The sequence below is a fragment of the Podarcis raffonei genome, chromosome 9 (assembly GCF_027172205.1).
Source record: "Podarcis raffonei isolate rPodRaf1 chromosome 9, rPodRaf1.pri, whole genome shotgun sequence".
In the NCBI taxonomy this organism is placed as follows: Eukaryota; Metazoa; Chordata; class Lepidosauria; order Squamata; family Lacertidae; genus Podarcis; species Podarcis raffonei.
Genome location: NC_070610.1, coordinates 76916918 through 76931358, shown reverse-complemented (window position 1 = coordinate 76931358; position 14441 = coordinate 76916918). Strand labels below are relative to the sequence as shown.

At 46.7% G+C, this 14441-nt stretch overlaps 1 protein-coding gene across 1 annotated transcript in view; it reads left to right on the top strand.

Moving 5' to 3' along the window:
• The window catches only part of VPS16 (VPS16 core subunit of CORVET and HOPS complexes), a 43112-nt gene that overhangs the window by 8203 nt on the left and 20468 nt on the right, over nucleotides 1-14441 (top strand). Inside the window, exons 6-14 of the mRNA XM_053402120.1 lie at nucleotides 4642-4757; nucleotides 6994-7116; nucleotides 8332-8387; nucleotides 9421-9510; nucleotides 10003-10097; nucleotides 10668-10744; nucleotides 12722-12853; nucleotides 13369-13496; nucleotides 14208-14243. Coding sequence (XP_053258095.1) covers nucleotides 4642-4757; nucleotides 6994-7116; nucleotides 8332-8387; nucleotides 9421-9510; nucleotides 10003-10097; nucleotides 10668-10744; nucleotides 12722-12853; nucleotides 13369-13496; nucleotides 14208-14243 — 853 coding nt within the window. The remainder of the gene's footprint in view (nucleotides 1-4641; nucleotides 4758-6993; nucleotides 7117-8331; nucleotides 8388-9420; nucleotides 9511-10002; nucleotides 10098-10667; nucleotides 10745-12721; nucleotides 12854-13368; nucleotides 13497-14207; nucleotides 14244-14441) is intronic.

Sequence of the window (14441 nt, the reverse complement as noted above, 5' to 3'; positions counted from 1 at the left end):
CTTCGAGAACACTGTCCCACCATCTCGTCCTCTGTCGTCCCCTTCTCCTTGTGCCCTCCATCTTTCCCAACATTGGGGTCTTTTCCAGGGAGTCTTCTCTTCTCACGAGGTGGCCAAAGTCTTGGAGCCTCAGCTTCAGGATCTGTCCTTCCAATGAGCACTCAGGGCTGATTTCCTTAAGAATGGAGAGGTTTGATCTTCTTGCAGTCCATGGGACTCTCAAGAGTCTCCTCCAGCACCATAATTCAAAAGCATCCATTCTTTGGCAATCAGCCTTCTTTATGGTCCAGCTCTCACTTCCATACATCACTACTGGGGAAACCATAGCTTTAACTATACGGACCTTTGTTGGCAAGGTGATGTCTCTGCTTTTTAAGATGCTGTCTAGGTTTGTCATTGCTTTTCTCCCAAGAAGCAGGTGTCTTTTATTTTTGTGACTGCTGTCACCATCTGCAATGATCATGGAGCCCAAGAAAGCAAAATCTCTCCCTGCCTCCATTTCGTCCCCTTCTATTTGCCAGGAGGTGATGGGACCAGTGGCCATGATCCTCGTTTTTTTGGTGTTGAGCTTCAGACCATATTTCATTGTCCCATACAGAAAAATGAATTTGAAAATCTACATAAGACATTCAAAAAACCCTAAAAACTCTGAAACCCCATTTTAAAATACAATCTGCTATAGACTATAGTAGACTATTGGGTGCTCTCCCTACTTTTTATTCCTTCCTCTCTTAGCGGCACAGGATCAACTTGCCCCCTTGTTGAATCCAGTTCTACGCTCTCACCTTGAATATTCTCCCCACACTCACAATCATCTTCAAGGGGAGAAAACCGTTTTTTTGTTGGAACTATAAAAGCAGATCTGTTAAAAATTTTGTAGATTGTTTGGAAACCGGCGAAAGAGCTGCATCTTCTGGGTCCCTGTAGCGTTTACTAGCAGGCATAGAATAACAGTGGAAAGCAAACAAGGAGAGGTTTCCTTAACCGAAGAAGAGAGAGAAAATAGAAAGTGCTGGGTTTGTTCAATTTAAGAGCTTCTCTGTGTGGTGACTGCCAGGAGTGCCAGGAATAAAGTATAGAAGGGAGCTGGCAGTTAATAGCTAGCAGGGCCTGCCCAGGACGCTTCACAGAACTTGCCCAAGATGTTTGTCATAGCATAGACAAGAAGGTGCTGATAGAATCTCAGTAGGTTGGTAAGTTTAAAAGTAGAGAAGTAAGAAAAATGAGAAATTACTTCCCTGGGTAGCAATCAACGCTAATTACAGTCCTGTTATCTGCGGAGCGCCAAAGCTGCTTGCTAAGCCATCGCCATCTTCTGCTAAATTTCTAGGTTTCTCACGGTTCTTGAGCCACGTTAAGCCTCCAATTGCCGTTTGGGTCCACTCCCCGTCTCGCTCAGGATTCTGCCACCAGGTCTAGACCGAGGCTTTGTGTAGATCCTTTGATCTGCCACATTAAGCCTCCAATTGCCGTTTAGGTCCACTCCCCGTCTCGCTCAGGATTCTGCCATCAGGTCTAGACCGAGGCTTTGTGAAGATCCTTTGATCTTCCACATTAAGCCTCCAATTGCCGTTTAGATCCACTCCCCGTCTCGCTCAGGATCCTGCCACCAGGTCTAGACAGAGGCTTTGTGTAGATCCTTTGATCTGCCACGTTAAGCCTCCAATTGCCGTTTATGTCCACTCCCCGTCTCGCTCAGGATCCTGCCACCAGGTCTAGACCGAGGCTTTGTGTAGATCCTTTGATCTGCCACGTTAAGCCTCCAATTGCCGTTTGGGTGCACTCCCCGTCTCGCTCAGGATCCTGCCACCAGGTCTAGACCGAGGCTTTGTGTAGATCCTTTGATCTGCCACGTTAAGCCTCCAATTGCCGTTTAGGTCCACTCCCCGTCTCGCTCAGGATCCTGCCACCAGGTCTAGACCGAGGCTTTGTGTAGATCCTTTGATCTGCCACGTTAAGCCTCCAATTGCCGTTTAGGTCCACTCCCTGTCTCGCTCAGGATCCTGCCACCAGGTCTAGACCGAGGCTTTGTGTAGATCCTTTGATCTGCCACGTTAAGCCTCCAGTTGCCGTTTAGGTCCACTCCCTGTCTCGCTCAGGATCCTGCCACCAGGTCTAGACCGAGGCTTTGTGTAGATCCTTTGATCTGCCACGTTAAGCCTCCAATTGCCGTTTAGGTCCACTCCCCATCTTGCTCAGGATCCTGCCACCAGGTCTAGACCGAGGCTTTGTGTAGATCCTTTGATCTGCCACGTTAAGCCTCCAATTGCCGTTTAGGTCCACTCCCCGTCTCGCTCAGGATCCTGCCACCAGGTCTAGACCGAGGCTTTGTGTAGATCCTTTGATCTGCCAGATCCTTCCACGGATACGAATTTATTTATTTATTGAATTTGTATTCCGCTCGAAGACCACAAGGCGGTTCACAACGTAGGAATGCAAAATGAAAACACTAAATCCGCAATAGAACAGATTGTGTGTGCAGCTTTTATTTTCATTTACTTTTGTCTTAAGTAGGTGTAGAGGATGGGAGTTATAAAAAAAAGCTTAAGCGGAGTCAGACACCGGTCCATATAGCTTAGTTCTGCCTCCACTGGCTGGCAGCAGCTCTCTAGCACTTTCAGGCAGCTTAGAATCCTAGAATTGTAGGGTTGGAAGGGGAGCCTGAGGGTCATCTAGTCCAACCCCATGCAATCCAGGAATATATCCATACTTAGAGACGTTACAGATATTACTTTTAAAAGTGTTGTGAACTGCCCTGTGATTTTCAGATGAAGGGCGGTATGCAAATTTAATAAGCAAGCAAAGAAAGAAATAAGCAATTATCGGACTGTGCGGAAATGGCAAAACTAAGAGACCAGAATGACGAACTTTTTATAGAAGAGTGGAGGCCTTTTGGGGGGCTGTCTGAAAAAGCATTGTAGCCAAATGAAATAACAGGCGGAACTTGAAATACGAGCAGCGGAAGTAAAATGATAAAATAACACTATTAGAGGGTGGGGCACTTTTTTGGTAAAATATAATGCGTTTGTTATATAATTCAGCAGAAAAGGGGTTGAATAAAAACACAGTGGAGGTGGAAATCCATGAAACAAAGTTGTAATTATCTAATCCGAAACTCATGTGAGAAATTTTGGAAACTTAATGGAAAATTATATTGGGGGGGGGGGAGCAGCTGTCCTGTACAGGGAACAAACCTGCAACCTTTGCGTGTCCAGCTCTACCTGCAGATGCCATTGGGGGCTGGACCTGGGACTGTTTGCATGCAAGCTTTGGCCGTTCCCCTAAAACAATCCCTCGCCTCCCCACTCCTGCTTCCTGGACTGTGCCACTTGGCAGGTAGATGCAGGACACACCTGTAAGCAGAAAACTTCCCCCTGAGTAAGGGGCTCCAGTCTGCTTCCCATTAATTCTTCTTCTTCTTCCTCTCCTCCTCCTCCTCCATCTTCTTTGGCGATCACTCGTAGCCGAGTAAGATTGCCTTCCATAAATATGGTCTTAACAGTGAGTCCGTAAGTGACTGCGGAGGCCAATTCTGGATGCACATGTCCTTCCATAGTGGGGACATTGGTTCCAGGGCAGGAGTTGATCACGGTGAGGGTTTGCCAAGTGTGCCTTCCCTTAGTAAGTTTCTCCCTTGCATCCTGAGTTCGAGCATCTTCTTCTTCTTCTGATAACAATTTATTAAAATTTCAAAAATAACAACAAAAATCTTCAACAAATGTTTAAATTATAATTTTGGTTGACTTCCCTCCCCTCCCCTTCTTGGTTTCATTGCATAATAATTTTAAGGACATTAATGCATGTCCTTAAAACCTTATACAGTGGACGCTCTGGTTGCGAACGTGATCCGTGCGGGAGGCACGTTCGAAAACCGCAGCGCCACATCTGCACACACGCAGGTTGCGACTTGGCGCTTCTGTTCATGTGCAAAGCACGATTTAGCACTTCTGTGCATGCATGACTTCCGAAACCCGGAAGTAACCTGTTCTGGTACTTCTGGGTTTCTGCGGTCTGCAACCTGAAAAAACGCAACCTGAAGCGGCTTTAACTCGAGGTATGACTTTACACTTAATATTTCAGTTTTAAACCTACTTCATCTTATTACAAGTGAGTTTTAAAAGTTATACTGATGTGTTTATAGGGGCTCCAGCCTGCTTCCTGTTTGTAACACAGTCCCTGCCCCAAGCAGACAGATCATCTGCTGCCTATGAATATAATAATAATAATAATAATAATTTATTATTTATACCCCGCCCATCTGGCTGGGCCTCCGCAGCCACTCTGGGCGGCTTCCATAAAAACCAAAAATACAGTAAAATATCACACGTTAAAAACTTCCCTGAACAGGGCTGCCTTAAGATGTCTTCTGAATGTCAGGTAGTTGTTTATCGCTTTGACATCTGCTGGAAGGGCGTTCCACAGGGCGGGCGCCACTACCGAGAAGGCCCTCTGCCTGGTTCCCTGTAGCTTTGCTTCTCGCAATGAGGGAACCACCAGAAGGCCCTCAGCGCTGGACCTCAGCGTCCGGGCAGAATGATGGGGGTGGAGACGCTCCTTCAGGTATACTGGACCGAGGCCGTTTGTGCAAAGTGTCCTCTGCCTGAAGTTTTTTTGCCTGCATCCCTCCTGTCCCTCTTTCAGGTGTCCAGAAGCCCCCCTCCTGCTGGACCGTCCTGTGCCAAGAGCGAGTGACCGTCCTCCTCGTTGCCATTGGCCAAGAGCTGTACCTACTGGACAACACGACCTGCTCCCCGGTGGTGAGTGAAGGGGTGCAGGGCTGGATGGGACACCTCTTGTGGGAGCCCCCTGGAGATTTGCTCCTGCTGGACCAGTTCCTAGCCTGCTGCATTGCTGCAGATCTATCTGTGGCTACTAGCCACAATGGCTGTGCTCTGCTTCCTTAATCAATCAATCAATTTATTGTGCATAGCCTTTACAAATACCATTAGAATGAACAGGCAAGGCTTTCCTCTGAAATCACACAACATAACCTATCAAAGTTTACCGGAGAAGTAATTTACAGCGTGAAATGGCTCATGTTTCGTTAGCCCCAAAATGGAAACCGAGCGAGATCCCAATGCTTGGACTACTACACTCTACGTGGAGCAGTGTGCTCTATGTGGGGCTACCTTTGAAGGTGACTCGGAAACTGCAATTAATGCAGAATGCGGCAGCTAGACTGGAGACTGGGAGTGGCTGCCGAGACCATATAACACCGGTCCTGAAAGATCTTCACTGGCTCCCAGTATGTTTCTGAGCACAATTCAAAGTGTTGGTGCTGACGTTGAAAGCCCTAAATGGCCTAAGGTCCTGTATACCTGAAGGAGCGTCTCCACCCCCATCGTTCAGCCCGGACACTGAGATCCAGCGCCAAGGGCCTTCTGGCGGTTCCCTCACTGTGAGAGGCCTTCTCGGTAGTGGTGCCTGTCCTGTGGAACGCCCTCCCAGCAGATGTCAAGGCAATAAACAACTATTTTACTTTTAAAAGACAACTGAAGGCGGCCCTGTTTAGGGAAGTTTTTAATGTCTGATGCTGTATTGTTTTTAATATTTGGTTGGAAGCCGCCTAGAGTGGCTGGGGAAACCCAGCCAGATGGGCGGGGTATAAATAATAAATTATTATTATTATATTGTTATTATAAAGAAGAACAGCAACTTAAACTGATGGGATATGCTCAGCTTGAAGACCTAACATGTAGAATAAGAGAACAAGGAGAACATGCATTTAAAGAAGATTGGAAAATGTTTATTGAATATATGGGGGGAAATTGTGTATATTTGAAAACGTGAGCAGCATTAAGATAAATTCAACAGTGTAGATAAGTTTTGATGGATGTAATAGTGGAATACTGAATGGTTCAGTTTGTGTAAAATATGCAGGGATTTATGATATGCAAAATGAACCATGGAAGGAGAAGAAGGGAAGTCACTGATACTTTAAGGTTGTTTGAGTGAATATTCTGAAATGTAAAACAGAAAATTTAATAAAAATTATAGAAGAAATTTGCATAAAGTTTGCATAAAGTTTCAAAACTGGAAAGCATTAACGGAAAGCTGGAACGGAGTTTCTTAGCTCAGCCAGAGCAAATTTGGCTATCGGGTGTGCAATTGGTAGATGTTTATCAGCTAAGAGTTCAACAGTTGATACGATAATCTTTATTGTCATTGTCCCATACAGAACAATGAAATTGAAAAAATCTACATCAGACATTCAAAAACCAACAAGCCTGCTATCCCAGCCTGGTTAACCCCCTAAAAACTCTGATACCCCATAATTAAATACAATATACTCATATCCTACTACTTTATCCTTATATATTTTACCTCCCAAATTTCAAATTTTTATCTCTTATTACTAGAACCCCTTCATTTTATTTCAATGTCATCAGCATTCATACATTTTACAATACTTCTGTAAATAAATTTTAAATTTCCTGAACTAATTTGCTGAACTAATTGTTAAAAAGGGATATAAAAAAGGGAGGCGTGAGGAAGTCAGGAAAATAAGTGAATTGAAGATGAATAATTAGAAAAGAGTGATTTGTGTTTTTCTTATTTTACTGTTTGTGTGTTGATTGTTCTTTTTTTCTCTCTTGTTAAACGTTTGTATTTTATGTATTGTGAAAGTTTGTATTGTTGTGTTTTATATTTTTTGTGTTCTTATTGTCCTATTTTTCTATTGTTAAACTGAATAAAATATTATTTTAAAAAAAAATTAAATACAATATACTCACACAGAGACTACCTTACATTGTGTTTAAAACCAAAATCGCATTTGGATAGAAACTGTTTCTCAGGCGGCTAGTCCTAGTCTTTATAACCCTGTACCTTCTTCCAGAAGGCAGAAGCTGAAAGATAACAGATTCCTGGGTGGAATCGGCTTGAGAACCACTTATGAATAGGCAATGACATTTTCCCCTCCGGGCATTGCATGTAAGGAGTAAATCAGCTCTTTGTGGCCCTTCTGACTGTGTCTTCCTTCCTTCACTGCAGACCCTGCCTGGGCTCAGTCCTCACGCCGGCTCCTTTCTGCGGATGGCAGTATCCTTCAACTATCGCTTCCTGGCTCTCTTCACCGACACAGGATACATCTGGATGGGGAAGTCCAACCTTAAGGTGAGCGCCATGTCCAGATTCGCCTTGGATGCAGAGAGATCTGTCAGATTGAAAGGCACTTCTCTGTGGGCCTCACTGCAGGAGTCCAGCTTGGTCTTCTCCAGAGGAATTAAGCTAGCCTCTCCCGCAACCGGGCGTCTTGTGGGTGTTTTGGAGCACCGCGCCTGTTGCTGATGGGAGTTGTAGTTTGAACATCTGCCGGGGCACCAGGTTGGGGTAGGGCTGGATTCAGATAAAGGGCAGTCCAGGATAACACCTTGTGCCAGTTCCATGATTGCTTCTCCCTTTTCTGAAAGAGAGTCAACCTAAAAAGAAAGGGAACAGATTTCCTAAGGGCTAGAAAGTCGCTCTTTCGGTTTTAAATGGCAGCTGAGGTTCTGTGGCATGCACACAGCCCCGCGGGTCTGCACAATTCGAAGGAGGGCATTTGCCTGTTGGCGGGCCTGCGTCTACTCCTTGTTTTCCAAAAGGGGATTTTGCATCACAGCAGCCTAAATTCTGCATCCAAACCTCTTAGAAAACTCAGCCATGGTATTAACATTAGCAAAACAACAACAACAAACCTCTGGTTACGTGAAATATACTCAATAAACACACAAGACGTAACCGGCTGTACTTTTGAATAAATAAAGTATACTATTCATTGTATCAAATTGTAGATTTCAACGGAAGTCTCGTAAAGTTCAACGAAAAAAGCAGAAGACCCAGTGGATCAGTTTATTCTCTAGTCAGTTCATGCATAAGGTCCATACATGTATAAATGTCTATTCCACCTGTCTGTTCATAGAGTCCAATAATTGTTGTTAGTTGTTACAGTTGGGTTGTTACAGTTCCACAGAATCCTTTCACAGAGTCTATGACAAGGATTTCTGGAATATTAGCCTTGTTTCACCATCCTAGGCTTCATCAGCAGAGCAGGCTCAAATCATATAAGTGGATTTTAACTTGCTTTATTAAGTTTTCGGAATCCTCTTTTCCAATTTTCTGGCGTGTTTGAGGAAGTGTCTCGCGTGCAGCACACAGGGCACAGATGTGTAAAAGGGGGCTCTCCTGAAATTGGAGAAACACAGTGATGCTGCTGGCCTATATTTCCAGTGGTTATGGTGTGGTTCCATTTCCACAGCCCTTTCCTGCACGTAGCCCCACAGAGAGGGGCAGCCGACCCCTTTCCTTCCTCCCCGTCCCTCGTCTCCCCTCTGCCTCTTCCCTCCGCAGGAAAAACTGGGCGAGTCCATGTGCGAATTTCGAGCTCCGCCAAAGCAGATGGTCTGGTGAGTTCAGCAGCTCTCCTCCCCTTTTGCGCCAGGCTGGGGGACTTCCCTGGGGTCCACCTTTTATCTTTTTATATCTTATATTATTGTCATACCATTTATGGATGGCGGCTAACAGATTGAGGTTGAATCCTGACAAGACAGAAGTACTGTTTTTGGGGGACAGGGAGCGGGTTGGTGTGGGGGATTCCCTGGTCTTGAATGGGGTAACTGTGCCCCTGAAGAACCAGGTGCGCAGCCTGGGAGTCATTTTGGACTCACAGCTGTCCATGGAGGCGCAGGTTAACTCTGTGTCCAGGGCAGCTGTCTACCAGCTCCACCTGGTACGCAGGCTGAGACCCTCCCTGCCCGCGAACTGTCTCGCCAGAGTGGTGCATGCTCTAGTTATCTCACGCTTGGACTACTGCAACGCGCTCTATGTGGGGCTACCTTTGAAGGTGACCCGGAAACTGCAATTAATCCAGAATGCGGCAGCTAGACTGGTGACTGGGGGCGGCCGCCGGGACCACATAACACCGGTTCTGAGAGATCTGCATTGGCTCCCAGTACGTTTCCGAGCACGATTCAAAGTGTTGGTGCTGACCTTTAAAGCCCTAAACGGCCTCGGTCCTGTATACCTGAAGGAGCGTCTCCACCCCCATAGTTCAGCCCGGACACTGAGATCCAGCGCCGAGGGCCTTCTGGCGGTTCCCTCATTGCAAGAAGTGAGACTACAGGGAACCAGACAGAGGGCCTTCTCGGTAGTGGCGCCCGCCCTGTGGAACGCCCTCCCATCAGATGTCAAAGAGATAAATAATTACCTGACATTCAGAAGACATCTTAAGGCAGCCCTGTTCAGGGAAGTTTTTAATATGTAACGCTGTACTGTTTTTAACACTGATTGGGAGCCGCCCAGAGTGGCTGGGGAAACTCAGCCAGATGGGCGGGGTATAAATAATAAATAATTATTATTATTATTATTATTATTATTATTATTATTATGTACCGCTTGATGGTAAGGAAAAAAACCCCTCCTTTGTCTTTTATCTGATAGGTGCACCCGCTCTCGAAGCAAGCAGCGCGCCGTGGTGATGGCGTGGGAACGGCGCCTCCTTGTGGCTGGGGACGCAGAGCAGTGCATTCAGCATCCTTCTGGGGAGAGGTGGGGTGGGGCTGGTGGGCTTATTATTCAAGGGAAATATTTCAGAGCCTTCACTAAGGTAAAATTTGATTTCCCCCATATTTATTTGCCTGCTTAATTGATAGGGCTACCCCATGGCAGAAGGGCTCTAGGGAGGCAGTGCGGTTTAGCGGTTAGAGCGCTGGGCTAGGACCTGGGAGATCAGGGTTCAAAACGCGCCTGGCACCTGGCTAATTTCTAACAGAGGTACTGGGCAAGGTAAGCCTGTGACTTCATCCAACACAGGTCTTTTTCACACCGTTTGGTTCTGCTGGTTGTTTAGACGAGGGATGGGTAGACGTTTTGTGGCGCAACTCCCAGCATCCCTGGCCATCCTGGCTGCCGGGGGTTGGAGTCCAGGAGCATCTGGGGTGCCCCACAGAGTTCCCCATCCCTGATACAGGCCGTCCCAACACCTGTCTGCGTCCTCCTTGGATTCCTTAATGCTGACCGCAGGTACCCTCTGGATGAGGATTCGTACCTCGTGCCGGAGCTCGATGGCGTGAGGATCTTCTCACGTTCCACCCACGAATTCCTCCACGAGATCCCAGGTGAGTCTTGTTCAGTTTCTGTTAATTGATTCTCATGGGAAACTTACAGATTCTGGCTTCGCACAATTAACTCAAGGCAGTGTCAATTTACTCTTGGCAGAAAGCCCAGGTCTGCTTGACCTAGAAACTACTTACTCTGATTGGTTAACGACCAGCACTCAACTCTGTTATCTAGGAATGCTAGTACAGTTTGGTGTTAGGTGTGTTAGAGGTGTGTTAGGAGTAGGAGTGCTGTGTATGGTTAAGAGAGAGAGAGAGAAAGAAAGGTTTTATTTTTCCTTTTAATAAATCCTGTAAATAGTTATTCTGAGTCTAGCTGACTAGTCATTTCCACCTCAACTAGCTTCTTCGCTGTGCAGGAAAACTCTGCTACGTTTGGGCTAAAGCCATTAGAGCTATGCCTGACACTTCAAAGTTCCATGAAGTCTCCCCTGCAATATTGGACAAGCAGAGAGAACTAGAAACCTGCCGCCTCCTGTTTGAAAAGGGGAGCCTGGCTTGTTTTTTTCAGGACCCCTCGCCGGGTTTGAGCATCCTGGCCAAGATTCTCACTTCTTGCTTCCGTTTCAGAGGCCAGCCAGGAAGTCTTCAAGATTGCATCCATGGCGCCAGGAGCATTGCTGCTGGAAGCTCAGAAGGAGTATGAGGTGAGGGATGCTTGGCGGGTGGGGAGGAGAAAAGGGCGGCCCTGATCCCCCGCTTTGGTGTAGGACCGACTGGCTGGAAGAACTGTTGGAATCTGCGCTCGGCCAAGCTGATAAAGCTCATTTTCCTCTGGCCGAGCCTCCGGAATCGCCTCCGACGATAATTAGCGATCTGAGCCTTTGATGAGGCTCCAGGCACATCCCATTCAGCAGAGAATCCAAAACAGCACGCGGAAGTGATGAGATATGCGATGATTGATTTGTAGCTTTTCCAGCTCCCAGAGTCCACACGCTTCCGCCCCAGCGCTCTGCTCCAAAGGACTCCTCACAGCTACAGTAGCAGAGTGTATACGCAGCGTAGAAGCAGTTGCTGTGTGTGCGTAATAAATCAGGCTTAACGCACGGTGTCTTCCTTATCTTACAAATAGCTTTATTCGTGTAGAAAACAACAGTTCATAACTCTCCTGGTGACAGAGCACACATCTTGTCCGTCCTCCGGCAACAGAACAACGCACACACTGAGAGACACAGAAAAACACTCCCCTCAGTATTCTAAACCACGCCTCAGAATGTGAGACGTCACTCAGGACTTCTTAACCCTGTAAGTTCTGATTCTCTCCACATGAGATTTATGGCTACATGCTATGCTTTATTTCTAAGCTACGCAGAGAGCAAAGAAAAATACATCCTCTCTCTGTGAGCAGAGAGCAACTGAACAACAGCAACAAGAAGAAGAAGAGTTTGGATTTGATATCCCGCCTTTCACTCCCTTTAAGGAGTCTCAAAGCGGCTAACATTCTCCTTTCCCTTCCTCCCCCACAACAAACACTCTGTGAGGTGAGTGGGACTGAGAGACTTCAGAGAAGTGTGACTGGCACCCAGCAGCTGCAGGTGGAGGAGCGGAGACGCGAACCCGGTTTCCCAGATTACGAGACGACCGCTCTTAACCACTACACCACACTGGCTCTCCAACAAAGGAGCAAAGGAACAGGAAACTACCAACGTCACATCCCGTCTCCCATCTCTCATGAGACTTCCAATAGCCTGAACTGACTCTGGAATGTAAACAGAGTCTTGTGATTCTAAGGCACTGCTCAGTGGCAAACAGAAACTAACAAGAACAGCCAGGACCAGCTGGCAGCCTCAGGTGTAACTCTGTGCATAACCTGGGGAATTTCATTTCATTTATTACATTTATATATCACTTGTATCTTCCAAGCATGAGACGCTTAATCTCAGGGTTGTGGGTTCAAGCCCAAGCAAAAGATTCTAACTTTGACTCAAGAAAATCACCATTTTATAGTTCAAATCGGGGAAAATAAATACAGTAAATGGACAACACTACAAAGTTTCACAAAATGTTTAGTGGTGTGCGTAGCCCTGCATCCCCCAAGAAAAAAAAAAGCACTGTCCATTGGGATTTCGGCACCTAAAATTCCTAAAAGAAAGGCTTCCGGGGTTTTTTTTTAGAAAAAGTTATTTTAATCATTTATTTCAATTGGTTATATATCATTTCCCAAAATGGTAACAGTTTCAATCCTGTTGCTTAATAATAATAATACGTTCAAATGGAAAGCCAGGCGGAATAGCTCTGTCTTACAGGTCCGACGGAAGGAGGTTAAATGCTGCAGGGCCCTGGTCTCCTGGGACAGAGCATTCCACCAGGTTGGAGCCATCACTGAGAAGGCCCTGGCCCTGGTGGAGGATAATCTGACTTCCTTAGGGCCCGGGACCTCTAAACTATGGTTATTCATGGACCTTAAGGTCTTTTGCAGGGCAGACCAGGAGAGGCGGTCCCGTAAATATGAGGGCCCTAAGCCACAAAGGGCTTATTACTGCTAAGCTTGCTGTTCCAGTCACCATTGGCAGGATGGCTGGCGTATAAGTTTAATAAACAATGGTCATGGGCAAAGGAGATCTGGTACCCACAGCCTGCAAGGGCTTTAAGGCTTCTCGTTTTCCCTCCTTCCCCCTCCTCAGAAAGAGAGCCAGAAGGCCGATGAGTACCTGCGGGAGATCAAGGACCAGAATCTGCTCCCGGAGGCCGTTGAGCAATGCATCAGGGCAGCCAGCTACGAACACGAGCCTGAGATCCAGAAATCTCTCCTTCGGGTGAGTATTGAAAGGCAGAACCTGCTGCTTGTTTGGGGGGTAGGCACGGCCCCCTTGCAAAGAGAGCTCAGGTGTGGCAGATTGGGAGTGGCCGATTCCTGAGCTGTGTGATGTAAGGGGTTAAACACACCTGAGCTACTAAAAAAACACCCCTTGCCTTTCTGAAGACTCTCTGTGAGTGAGTGAGTGAGTGAGTGAGTGAGTGAATGAATAATAATAATAAATTTTATTTATACCCTGCCCTCCCCAGCCAAGACCATAGCTGTCAACCTTCCCTTTTTTTGCGGGAAATTCCCTTTTTCCAGCACCATTTCCCGCTGCTATCCCGGATTGTTAGATATCCCGTAGACTGTCCCCTCCCCAGGATAATAATAATAATAATAATAATAATAATAATAATAATAATAATAATTTATTCATTCCCCGCCCATCTGGCTGTGTTTCCCCAGCCAATCGAGTGTTAAAAACAATACAGCATTAAATTATAAATTATATATTTAACCCTTTCTCTCCAGGCTGCCTCCTTTGGGAAATGCTTCATTGACAAGTTCCCGCCCGAGCGTTTCGTGGAGACCTGCAGGGATCTGCGGGTGCTCAACGCCATCCGGGATTACCAGATCGGGATCCCCCTCAGCTTCGACCAGTATCCTAGAGACACAGTAGTAGCTCAGTCGGTATCAATCAATCAATTTTATTGTTTGTAGCCAATGGCCGTTACAATGCAATGTGAACACAAATCGCACAGCTGTAAAAGGGGAGCAATGCATCCCCCCGAAAAAGGCAAATCTACGTCAGCTCAGTGGGGAGAGCATGAGACTCTTAATCTCATGGTTGTGGGTTCGAGTTCGGGAAAAGGTTCCTGCATCACGGGGTTGGACTAGATGGCCCTTGATGGTCCCGTAAAGGTAAAGGGACCCCTGACCATTAGGTCCAGCCGTGGCCGACTCTGGGGTTGCGGCGCTCATCTCGCTTTATTCGCCGAGGGAGCCGGCGTACAGCTTCCGGGTCATGTGGCCAGCATGACTAAGCCGCTTCTGGCAAACCGGAGCAGTGCACGGAAACGCTGTTTACCTTCCTGCCAGAGCAGTACCTATTTATCTACTTGCACTTTGAAGTGCTTTAGAACTGCTAGGTTGGCAGGAGCAGGGACCGAGCAACAGGAGCTCACCCCGTCATGCGGATTCGAACCGCTGACCTTCTGATTGGCAAGCCCTAGGCTCTGTGGTTTAGACCACAGCGCCAACCGCATCCCTGATGGTCCCTTATAATCCTACAATTCTGTGATTCTAAACTGCAAATTTTGTTGTGGTTGGCGCATGCGCAAGGGCCAAATTTTCCTTGACGGCTGCTGCAGATACACACAGGTCACCACGGAAGTTTTGCTGGACAGGTAAAGATCGCTTCCTTGCTTGGCTGAGCTGCATCTCTTGGGCTGTTTGGGAAGGAAATCTAGGTGGGAGAAGAGGAAGATTCTAGGCTGCTTCTCTTTGACCCAAATAAAACAACACAAATTAGGTCAACAGACCAAACACAGAGTTGTGGATATGATTCTGGGTGTGTGGGTCTGAGATGGAGCCGAAGAGCAAGG